This window comes from Schistocerca cancellata, chromosome 8 (assembly GCF_023864275.1).
Source record: "Schistocerca cancellata isolate TAMUIC-IGC-003103 chromosome 8, iqSchCanc2.1, whole genome shotgun sequence".
NCBI lineage: Eukaryota > Metazoa > Arthropoda > Insecta > Orthoptera > Acrididae > Schistocerca > Schistocerca cancellata.
In genome coordinates, this window is record NC_064633.1 from 83,344,611 (window position 1) to 83,357,863 (window position 13,253).

A 13,253-nucleotide genomic window follows, 5' to 3' on the forward strand; every position below is an offset into this window, starting at 1 on the left:
ACTCTGTTTGCGTTAAGTGATTTCGCTGTTTCCGATTTGTTTACAGCACCCACGTCAAATGAAAATGAAACAGATTTCTGCAGCCGGGAGCTATCAAGTGAATTATAATACTTCCACGTAATTATGGAGGGCAAAAATATATTATTAGTTTCAGTTTTCTGGTTTTATTTGATTTACAAATTATTAGCAGTCAAGCATTAATCACCTTGCAGAACAATGAAGTTATTTTTTTCAGTTTGCTAATGATATTTGGCTTTATTAATCTTTGCACTGAGGCAATCAGTTTATTTGAAACAAAGTGTTTCATTCCACAGTATTGGCTAGTTCCAACTGTTCACTGAATTTCAAGTGCACGTTTTCATCTTCTGCCATGTATGGCATTATGCCATAATAAAGAACCAAATATGAGATAGTGCAATACTGGTACTCCAAGAAAATTTACATCTCAAAAACCACACTGATAAGCTTAGTATCAGATGGGACCTACTTCATTGTGAATCTGAAAAAAACCAATGTGCTCTTCATGCTGAATTATACATTTTAGTATGGCTCACAAAATTCCGGTGCTTTTGGAGTATCCTCTGATGTCTTGTTTCTTTTATGGCGTAGTGTAAGCACTCTTAGTGCTTTATACATACGAAGATGCAGGCTTCCTACACCACTGGAGCTGTGCATGTCCAGTAATGCCTGTTTTCTGGCACTCTCTAGCAAATGCTAAATCGAATCTATTTCTAACAGTCTTGGGATACTATTGCAAACAGTGGTTCATAAAGCGTTACTTTCAAAGTAAATTTCTTTTTATGCAATATGAATTATGTTACATGTTAGAAAGTGGCATGAATTTCTTGAATCACAGAGTGTTTTAAACTGAACACTTTGAGGAACAGCCACTTACAAGAATTTCAAGCTCAGAAGACCAGACATTTATGTCACTAGTTTAAATCTACTGGCACATTTGTGTGACGTATCTTAAAGTATAAGACACGCAAAATAGATCAATATTACATGTGAAAGCTTAGCTTCTCTTGTAGCATATTAATCTTAGAGTCCAATATTATATGTGGAAGCTTAGCTTTTCCTGTAGCTATACTATGTATATTAATGTAAACCATTAAGTTTTCCTCTTTGTGTGTTCGCGCTACGTAACAGTGATCTTGCTATTGTCTGATTATAACACGTGTCCTATGCTCTGAATATTTTCTGTCATCGGCTGGCGAGATCACGTGGTATGAGATATGACTGGCTTACAAAAGGACATTCCAGTCTTGATTTCTACCCTTTGGAAACTAAAGTGCTGTGTTTGGTGCAGTTTGAATTTATACTTTCATGATACGAAAATATGCAGCGAATATGTTGCTGCACATCAAAGGTCTTTCCAAAACTTCTCTCCTTTTTTTTTTAATCAAAAGTCTTTCCAAAACTTGTCTCCCCCGTATATTCCTTTTCCAGACACCAACACCTAGTTACCATCTTTTTTGATTTACAAAAAGCCTATGACATGACCTGGCAACATCATATCCTTGCCATATGAGTCGGGTCTCCGTGGCCCGCTCCCAATTTTTATCCAAAATTTCCTATTGCTCCTTACTTTCTGTGTCCAAGTTGGTGCCTCCCATAGTTCCCCCCATATCAAGGAGAATGGTGTCCCGCAGGGCTCTGTATTGAGTGTATCTCTATTTTTAGTGGCCATTAACGGTCTAGCAGCAGTTGTCGGGCCTTCCATCTCACCTTCTCTGTATGCAGTTGACTAATGCATTTTGTACTACTCCTGCAGTACTGGTATTGCTGAGTGGTGCCTACAGGGAGCCATACACAAGATGCAGTCATGGGCTCTAGCTCACGGCTTCCAGATGTCATCCGCGAAGTCGTGTGTCGTGCACTTCAGTCTGTACCGTACCGTTCATCCAAAAACAGAACTTTACCTTACTGATGATCCATTCCCCGTAGTGGGGACATCGATTCTTAGGACTGGGGTTCGATGCCTGATAGATGTGACTCCCTCATCTTCATCGGCTGAAACGGAAGTGCTGCCAGGACCTCAATGCCCTCTGCTGCCTGAGCAACACCAACTGGGGTGCAGATCGCTCTACACTGCTGCAGCTCTACAGAGGCCTTGTTCAATCGCACCTTGACTATGGGAGTCTGGTTTATGGTTCGGCAGTGCTCTCAGCATTGCGTTTACTCGACCCAGTGCATCACTGCGGCATTTCCCTGGCAACGGGAGCTTTTAGGACGAGTCCCGTGACCAGCGTCCTGGTGGAGGCCGGAGTCCCTCCATTGAAGTTTAGGCGTGCACAACTGCTTGCCAGTTACATTGCACACATTCGTAGTACTCCTGAGCATTCAAATTAGCATCTCCTTTTCCCATCCACGTCGCTTCATCTCCTGCATCTGAGGCCCAGGTCAGGGCTTACGATTGTGGTTCACATCTGATCTCTTCTGTCTGAAGTGGAGTCCTTGCCTTTACCACCTATACTCGAGGTCCATTCACAAACATCTCCATGGTGTACACCTAGACCAAAGCTCCTCCTGGAACTTTCACATGGTCCTAAGAACTCAGTTAACCCCGTGGCTCTCCGCTGTCACTTCCTCTCGATTCCTGACATGTAACGGGACCATGAAGTGGTTTACACCGACACCTCGATGGCTGATGCTCATGTTGGCTATGCGTATGTTCATGGAGGACATGTTGAACAGACTCCTTGCCAGATGGCTGCAGTGTTTTCACTGCAGAGCTGGTGCCCATTTCTTGTGCTCTTGAGCGCATCCGCTCATGCCCTGGGGAGTCGTTTCTTCTCTGTACTGACTCCTTGAGCAGCCTACAAGCTATCGACCGGTGCTACCCCTGCCATCCTTTGGTAGCAACCATCCAAGAGTCCATCTAAGTCCTGGAATGGTCCAGTCATGCCGTGGTGTTTGTGTGGACCCCAGACCAACTCAGAATCCCAGGAAATGAATTTGCCAGTGAAACAGGCTACACGGAAACCGCTTCTGGAGAGTACCGTCCCCCTAACTGACCTACGATCACTATTATGCTGCAAGGTTTTTCAGCTTTGGGAGATTGAATGGCTTAATCTCAATATGTGCAACAAACTGCCTGCCATTAAGGAGATTATGAATGTGTGGAAATCCTCCATGCGGGCCTCTCAGAAGGACTCTGTTGTTCTCTGCCAGCTCTGCACTGGCCATGCGTGGCTAACCCATGGCGACATCCTTCCTTGCGAGGACCCACTTCAGTGCCACTGTGCCTCACATTTGACTGCTGTCCACATCTTCCTGGACTGCCCACTTTTAGCCCCTCTGTGGTAGACTTTTAACCTTACCAGCACCCTACCTTCAGTGTTGGGTGACAATGCCTCAACAGTAGATTTAGTTTTACGTTTTATTTCTTGAGGTGGGTTTTTATCGTACCAGCTAAAGGTGAGCATTTAGCCTTCTCATCGAGGCCGCCACCCTCCCTCCATTTTAACTCTGTCACAATGTCTTTGCATTTGCTTGTCTTGGTGGTCATCTTTTCCCTACATGTGTTCATCTCACCTTGTCTGTATGGGCTGGACATTTCAATGTGTTGCAGAGTGGCTGGCTCATCCTCTTTTATTGTTGTGACCAGCCAGCCCAGACCATCTGCTCTATGGTTTTAATACCTTCTTCTATATTTCCTTGTGGTGTATGTTTTCCCTGATTTTTGTTCATCCTATTTGTTTTCTTTTTAGGTGTGGTTTCCCACTCCTTTCCCCCTTTTACTTCCTCAAATGTACTTTGGGTAGTTTTGTACCTTGAGCCTTGCTTGTGTAAGTTAAAAAGGGACTGATGACTCTGCAGTTTGGTCCCTTTATACCCCAAACCAACCAACCAAGGAACAGGGAGAATGGTTTGATAAAGGCATCAAACAAATCAGATGTAGGTACCAGGACTGATGGTATGCTAGCATGATAACTGGCTACTGCTGGATGCCGCACAGGGAATATCCTCGGTCAGTGCCCAGAAGAACACGTAACAGAGGTTTAAGGGAGAAACAAGAGACATCAATATATATGCCTTAGTTTAGATTTGAGGAACATAATACTCCATTATTGTGTTACAGAGTGCCTTATTTTATCATTCTTTTTTAGAAAGTTTTTTTTAAATGTATTTGTTTTGTAAATTTCTGGATCTTCATCATTACTCTGTGGAAGAACCTTATGTTTTAGAGGAAATCCATAGAATTCCGAAATTAGTATGTCAAAAAAAACATTATAAACACCTAAAATGATTAAAAAATTGCAGATTTTAAATTTCTAGCATTTTTATGTAATCTCCAAGAATTCTTACAAGAGCACTTATTATCTGCACTCATTACTTACATTGCCGATAGTCTCCTTATTATTTTATGTATTTTTTAGTTTTTATTTTGTGACCTTCATTGGACCACTCAAATCAGTTACACAAATGCTTATACAAGTTATTGTTATTCAATAATATGATACAGTTCAATAATAATCCAATAAGACAATTCAGTAGTTCAGTGAATATAATTTATTATTACATGAAGAATGTTTTCCTCTTCTGTGTGCCCAATTCTTCTTCATTATTTCACATATTCTCTTTCTTACTCCACTTGAGATCACTCTTCCTGTAGCCCTTTTAATGACCTTGGTTTGTAGTCTGGTTTATGTGTCTTTCAGTATTCAGGTTTTTCTCTGTTTTGTTTTTTAGATCACCAACTGCAATTTGGAGTTCTTGTATATCTTCCATAATCTCTGTGATCCATTTAATGTTGCTCTTACTATTTCTCAATTTTTCTACTATTTTCTTACTAATACTGTTTTCTAGTATTTTCATAAGATGTCAAAAGAGTGAGATATATTTCTTCCTGATTATATTCATTAGTGGTTCATGTATAGTATTGTATTATATTTGAAGTTATTCTTCAGTGCTCATTTACTTGATAAGTTTGTTTATGCATATCCTAATTATTCTTCTTTCCGTCTTCAGTATTTTGTCAATTTCTGCTGTAGTAGTTGTTTTGAATGTGTATTTAGCTGTGTAAGTTATTTCTGGCATTGTAACTGTTTTATAATGTTTTAATTTTGTATCTATGGATAGCCTTTTTTGATGTATGTTTTTTTGGTAATGTAACTTGCTCTGTTCAATTCTCTTAATTCTATTTTGCCTTGATGGTTTCTCATTTTAATTGTAAGTTACAATTTCATCTAAATGTTTAAATTTATCAACTATTGATTCAGGTCTGAGTTGCCAAAGCTGTATGTAAGTATCTTCTAATTATGCCTGCCTGCAGCTTAATGTGCCTTTTTTGTGGTAGGTAGCACTCTAGCTTTTCCTATGTTGTTGATGTACCTACCTGAAGTTTCCATTGTTTAATTTTATCAACAATTTTTATTTCTTGTTCTCCTTGTACAGAGCAAAAAAATTATTTTGAACTTCAGCTGTGAAGGAGTTGGCAAAAACTTCTTTATTTTTTATTTCTTTTCAGCTTGTGTTTGCATGAAATAAAATCCACTACTTTGTAGTGAACTGATGGCTGCAGTTGAACTTGACATCGTCTGCAAAATTTTCCTAGTGATAACTGATCATAAGTAATGACTGTGGCCCACATTTTTAGGTTTTTATGAAATGTATTTCAACCTTTTATTTTCTTGGAATAGTCCTTTTTAGGTTTAGACAAACTATTTTAGCTTTTTGTAGTCTGTTAATGAAAAATATAATGAAGCCAAATGTTAACATAAAAATGTTTATTATAATTTTGACACATTTATTCTTGTTCTTTGTGGAGAATAAACAATTAACTATTCTTATTTTGGTGCTAGAAAAATGCATAAAAAATTGTGATATTTACCAGTGCCATAATTATTTTTTTAATAATATTTTAATGATAGGTCTTCTACTAAAAAATTCTTTTCCTGCATCACTCACATTAAAACAAACACTTAAGATTTGCACCTATGTGGCCTAACATTACAGTTAACAATAAATTTTATATTATATTTTGGTATTACGTACACAATTAACCACATTTCTAAGTTTTATAAAGTGAAACTTTTTCTCTTGTCTCTCAGAACATTTTTGTAGCCCTAGAAAGATATCTCTACAACACAAGAGGTCAGTGGTACATATTTCATTTAGGCAGTTGCTCGTGATATCACACACAATCCACCTTTGAACATCTTCCCTTGGATGATGGCAAACAACTTTTTCATATCTGGGATTCCTCATAACAATATTCCTTAATTTAGTGAAGCAAGGTGTACCCACTGAACCAGATATTTCCTCCAGATACACCTGCACTTCCAAGTCACATTTATAGCATCTTTCAGTGGTAGAGAAGCAGACTTTGAATTGCAACAGGCAGATGCTGGAAGTGAGCTCATAAAAATACCAGTGATGCAAAATATTTGTTATTCCTTAGGCCCATATTGACTTTTACAATGAAAGCTTATTCATTAGAGTCAAACAGGCCAATGGCCTTGTCTCAGTGGTAACACCGGTTCTTGTTATATCACCAAAGTTAAGCACTGTCAGTCTTGGCTAGCACTTGGATGGGTAACTATCCAGATCTGCCGAGTGCTGTTGGCAAGTGGAGTGTTTTCAGACCTTGTGGCTCCAATTGAAGAGCTACTTGATTGAGAAGTAGCGGCACTGGTCTCGAAAACTGACTACGACTGGGAGAGTGGTGTGTTGACTGCATGCACCCCAGTATCTGCATCCGGTGAGGTCGACATGGTGGCCGGTCAGTACCGTTGAACCTTCAGGGTCTGGTCGGATGGTGTCTGTTTTTGTTAGAGTGAAATGTTTCTTGTACCTCTTGACCTTTGGATAGAGTTTGGCATAATATAAAGCTGCCAAGAGCCAAGTGCACTATCGCGTAAGTATGGGTTCAGGTGCAGTAGGGGGAGGATGTTTGTAGATACCTCCATAAAGGACTGATCATGGATCGGCTCTTCAAGAAATACTTTCTTCTTTCTTAACAAGCAAATGATACTATTAACCTCAGGAGAATTATTTCTGACTTTCTGTGCTAGATAGTTTAGGCCATGGGCAAGTAAGGTGCAGTTGATCATAGTGTCACAGAGTATTTTGACTGTTGTATTCATTTTTATCATATAGGCAGTACAGCCTGTCACAAACAGCAAAAATTTCTCATCTTTATCTTTTCCTGGTCACAGGATGTGTAGGGCATCCCTGACATCTGGGCTACAGTACTGTGATTTGTCTTCTCCAACACTTTACGCAGAGAGTTGTTTTCCTGGTGCCATTGACTCTTATTTCCCAACCACAACATTGGCTACAACTCTACAGAACTGTCAGTCATCTCCTTGACTGAAAGCCAAATATTGTGGTCACCAATGTCTGTTTTAATATCAGCAATAAACTTCTCATTCATGTATTTCAAATGGTATTTGCCCATTGTCAACTCGTATAATGTGGCCACTGATACTCTCCAAGAAACCCTTAAAAGTGGGGTTCAGTAGCACATTCTGTGGCATATTAAGCAACACTAAATACGTGCAAAAATCTAGATTAAACCTGTCCATTGCACTACTTGTCATAGAGGAAATAAGCAGTTGATTCTGTTCTTTGTTCTTCTTCCTAGTGTCACTCATAATGTGAGCTGCAGAATCTTTGTGGTAAAGGAGAAGTGACTTTATATTGTGGCTTATCCAAAATTAAAAAAAAAGAAGAATACTAAGAAGATGGCAGTAACTAAACAATAAGAACGTGGTCATGTAATATGTCAACTTCAATTAAATTGTATGCGCATGTCAGTAAATTAATCTTAAATTTCCATTTGAAAACCTGAGTGATAAAGACTAGGAAGAAGCCTGGGAGATGAAACAAAGGACAAAAGTAACCTGTGTTTATTTATGTGGTTTTTACAGCCATGGCAAAAAGTTACTGAGCCAGCAGATGTGAAATTGGAGTCTTCCACAATACACTTTCAGAAAGGATAAGATTTTGATGATTTCTGTTTAGGTGTGACAAAATTACCCTTAAAATGCATTACTCAGTGTGAGTCAACACATCACACAACGTTACTTAATAACTACAAAAATAAAACGACTTGTGTCTGTGATTTGTTCCTCCAATATACCTCTCTGTTGTTGGACAGCGTTTAAGTAAAGGCTAGCTGGGTTTTCCCAACAAAGTGGTGTGTAGACATATTCTCTGAGTGACAATACTGTGACAATGTGTCATACACAGTGTTGATTTCAGTGTGGGCTATAGTTCTTATACCCTCTGACTACAAAAATAGTAGAATTAAGTGTCACCAATGCCGCATGGTGCAGACACTTTATCAAGTTATAAAGATGAGTGACACCGTGTCATACACATTCATGATTTCAGTGCAGTGTATAAATTTATTTATTATGTGTTTGCTTGAAGTGATCAAATTTAACAGTATTGATTTTTCTTAGTATTAATTCAGAAAACCTATATAAAAATTGTGTTTTTCTCAGGGAGAAAGAATTGTAAGGAAAACGTTCATATATGTAGTATCTGATGAACAAATAATTTATTTACTTTAGGTGCATTGCCCAGGAGATAACTCCATTTGACATCAAAGGAGTGAAAATATCCAAAACAAAGCAAGAGTCTTATCATTAGGTCAACACAAGGAGAGGTCAACAAACACTGAACTGAGCTTCTTGATTAGTTTGTCTGGGTTACCCAATTGGACCCCAAGGAATTTTACACGATCTGCTTCTCAATGCATGATTGTTAACATCTAGTTTTGGTGTTAACAGGTCATTATTGCTCATTTGATATTGCATAATATGAGTTTTTGTGAGTTTAAAGATATGTAGTTAACTGTGAACCACTTTTAGGCCATCTCAGCTATCATCTGAGCTGTGTCTGTTAAGTCTGAGTTTGGAGCTGGATTAATATTCTAATCTAATCCCTTTTAACAATGACAATGTTGGAATTAAAATAATGTTTAACAAACCTCACTTCTGCAGTAAATTGGCTCATGTGAAAGATTTTCAATATGTTGAGAAGCAAAAAGTCAGTTGGTTTCAGAATTAAAAAAAAAAAATTAAGACTGAAATTGATCATTGTGTATATTGCTTAACTTTTCATCGTTGTCCATTACCAGTTTTTCATGTAATTGGCGCTGTTAATCTAGAGCTGTGATGTTACTTGCTTTTTGGAAGAGTGTATTGTACGACTATAAATGAAAGTTACAGGAATTTAGTTTCAGTCTTCTATATGTTAATCAATACCTCTTCAATTCAATCATCACAATAAAACATATCTGGTGTCTACACACATCAGATTACAATTCTCCTCTCTGTACAACACGTTCCCACTAAAGCAGCTTAAGATAAACAAAGATGCTATTTGACATTAATGATAGTGGTTACAGATAAGAAATAACTTTGTTGTGAGTGGTTACAGATAAGAAATAACTTTGTTGTGAAATCAGTGATTTTCTGTTAATACTAATGAAAATAATAGTAATAAAATAATAATAGTATAATTAATGTTGATGTTTTTTTCCAAAAATAAATGTTTTATAATTTTGGAATTACAATATTTGAATGAAAAAGAGTTCATTCACATTGTTGCACAAACTAGCAACATGCTGACACCCATATAAATGTAAAGTAAAGTGAAAAATAATATTACACAAGAAATATTAGTGGATCAGGTAGTGAATTGAATGTTCTTATCATGTAGTGTACTAGAAAATGAAAGTGTACCACAGTTCAATTTTGGAATATATGTGATGTTACATGTTGTAGGGCATGAGCATTTGATGTAGTTGTAATATGTGCCATCTGATAATGAGCTTTACCATTTGAAGGCAGTAATGCCACAACTGAAAGTAATTTAAAGGATCTGGCCACGGTATGAATTATTATTAGAATTGCACTTGCTCATACTGTGCCTTGTTGTGATGTGTCCCAAATTATTTGTTTGAATTTCCACTGTTGGTAAGCAGATTGCATTTTCACCTGCTTAAATATAGTTTATAGTTACATTGAGGTTGATTGAATACACTATTGTTACTTCCATTTTATCACAGACAAATTATCAAAAGATGGCTTGATCCAGTACTTGATGTCAGATGAGAATGCACCTGTCTACTTGGACCAACTGGACTTGTACATGGACATGGACCAGCCATTGTCGCATTACTACATTAACAGCTCCCACAACACATACCTGACCGGCTTCCAGTTTCGTGGCAAATCCTCTGTGGAAATGTACCGCCAAGTGCTGCTTGCTGGTTGCAGGTAGGGTAATTTCACAGAGAACTGTTGCACAATTTGTTTCAGTCACAGTGTATAGTTTGATTTGAAAGCTTTAGTTAAATATATGGTTCAGCATCTATGTGTAACTTGTTTATGCTTTATTTCCACAAAGGAACATTGTGTGAGCACATATTTTAAATTGTCTTGGTCAGTTTATAATTTTGTAAAAGTTTAGCTTTAGTACAAATGTTTCAGCTGTATTTGTGCAAACTGTGAAAAAGAAGCCAAAGGAGCACATCAACCCAGTAATTATCACATTTGCAATTTGTGGCCTACACAACTGCATTTTAACAGTAATTTAACTGATCGACATTCACAGAAGGAAGGGAGGAACATTAAGATTTTAACATCAGTCAACAAAAGGTAGATGAAGCATGTGTGCAGATTGGGAGAACAGTGGTGAAAGTAATCAGTTGTACCCTTTTGAGGGAACTGGGTGGCCAAACGGGAATTTCAACTGCCTTCCTCGCAAAAATGAGTCCAGTGTCTTACATCTGTCTCATATATTAATTCATCATGTAATAGGGACTGCAACTTTATGTAGAGATAATCACAGAGATTGCGTTCCTCAGTTCTTCTGCCTGTTGACTCAATCTTGCCAGTAATTCAGACTGTACCAGATGGCCTCCCATCGTACTCTGTATGTGCTAAGTGGGGAGCTATTCTGGTGAATTGTGTTATTGTGCATTGAATTGTGAGTTGTGGATTGTGATTTATTATTTCATAACATACATAAGCTAAATCATTTGATTCAGGTACATAAGACTGGTCTAAATTGTGGTAAAATTTCACCATAAATGTAGAACAGCTGATGTTAATAAACAGCATAATAATAATATTAATTTTGTTATATATACATACAGTAAAAATATGTAGCTCTTAGTTACCCTGTGCTCAAATTATGTCATCTCCTATGAATTCTTATAATGAATAGCAGCATTTCTCCCACAGAATCTTTCGTAGCCTTGTTTATAGAACCTCTGACTTTGTGTTAAATATGTTTTTGCCCACTAACTTTTTATGTGTTGTCATTCCTGTGTATTGTGGAGTTGCTGCATATAATTTCACTTGGTAAGTGGGTAGTATAAAATTATTTTTATTTCTCATGTTGTATGTGTGGTTAAAACAGTTCTCAAATAATTTTTCGTCTGCTTTGTTGGAAGATTTTAATTTCTTAAACAGTTGAGATTCGAATTTTCCAAAATAATGAGTGATAAGATTCTCTTTGCTCTTCAGTAAAAATGTATCTGATAATTTTCTTCTGCAGTTTGTGCTTTAGTAAGAACAAATGCGATTTATGGAACATAGTACGAGTCCTGTCTGGAAAGTAAGGTCTGATCGGTCAAAAAATGGAAACTGCTGTGAAAATCAAAAATGTTTTATTTGCAACAGTTAGCTACACCTTCCAGGTACTTCTCTACATTGTTGCCACTCTGATTTAGACATTGTCATAGCATTTTACCAACTTTCCAATACCCTTGTCATAGAAGGAAGCTGCCTGTGCTTCCTGGCAATTCTCCACGCTGGTCTACAGCTCACTGTCTGCGCCAGTACATTGTTTTCATAGCTAGCTGTTCATGTGAGCAGAGACGAAACTGAGGGAGAGTCAGTTACGGGTTCTGTTGCGGATGATCATACACATCGCATGGAAAACGCTGCAGGAGCATCTCCATTGCACCTTCAGAGTGCGGCTGAGAATTTTCATGCCGAAGGAAACGTGTGACAGTTATGTTATGTGGGCTGCATAATCTCAGCGAAATCTAATTGTAGGCCTTCATACTTGCAGGAGACACCATTGTTCTAAGTATCTGTACATGCTCACTGTGCACTCAGAACTGAAAAGAGCGACATGATGTGATCGATGGGCATACTAGAGACAGCCCAAAACATCTGTGAAAAAACTTCATTGTATTTTCTCTGTGGTTTCCATTTTGTACCCCATCGGACCTTACTTTCTGAATAGCCCTTGTACTTTACAAGAGAAACATGTGAGACACAGTGAAGTCCATGTTGTGTATAGCATTGAACACATTGTCTGGGCAACAGTAATATGTTTCTTGCCAGCTGACCAGAGAACATAATGTGGCATGTGAATGGTATGGATGCACAATCTCTGAAATCGTGTGCCTTGTGAGTGAAGATACATATCTACTCCCTTTCAGGGGTGATAAAATCACATACATACATAAAGACACTAGGCACAGAGAAATACATGGCACAGAAAAAGCAGTGGTACAGAAAAAGCAACCCGGCAGGCATTAATGAGTAGGTGTGGAAGTGATGAGGGAGTGTCAGAGGCCATAGGGCAGGACCAGTGATGGCGTCTCCATAGTGACATCCTCCTCGAGGTCAGAGACTGTTGGAGATGACAGCTGCACAGGACCCAGCAATGGAGGCGGCGGCAAGCGCAGCATCAGGTGTATCAGGGGCTGCACTGGCGACAGCAGTCCAGGAGTTACGGTGGAGGGAGGTACCCTATACAGCAACCTGCCAAGCAATGACACCTGTTACAGTGCAAACCACACTGTCAACGACACAGGAACAGGCATCTGTGACAATGGAGTGGGGTAGGTGGTGGGCTGTTTGGAACAGACCGTGCTGTGCGAAGTTACAGGAGGTCTGCCTGTCAGGAGTGCAGATGTCGCAGAGGTGCTGGCCCCTGTGACACTCAAACCACCAGCCTAGACAGGTGCACCTGGCTGGAATTGTCACAGAGCTGTCAGTGCCAGCAGACATGGCATCAGATGCAGCAGGTGATGGAGGGTTCATAGTTGGTATCCATGTAGCAGTTCTTCTGGGTTCTTGTCCCCCAAAGGAGTGAAATGGTATGAAATCAAATGGACAGCCTGAAAAAGATACAAATTCTCAAGAAACAAACTGTGGGCTAGTATCAGTAACCACAGTATACCCAAGTCCCTCAGTTGCAGAAATCTTAGACAAGGTCGAAATAGTGGCCACTGTGGGTGTGAACAGACAATGCACCACATAGGGAAACTT

General features: G+C 38.7%; 1 protein-coding gene across 1 annotated transcript in view; it reads left to right on the forward strand.

Annotated features, from left to right (window-relative positions):
* Window positions 1–13,253, forward strand: part of LOC126094937 (1-phosphatidylinositol 4,5-bisphosphate phosphodiesterase-like) — a 524,263-nt gene that overhangs the window by 224,238 nt on the left and 286,772 nt on the right. The window contains exon 9 of the mRNA XM_049909585.1: window positions 10,028–10,238. Coding sequence (XP_049765542.1) covers window positions 10,028–10,238 — 211 coding nt within the window. The remainder of the gene's footprint in view (window positions 1–10,027; window positions 10,239–13,253) is intronic.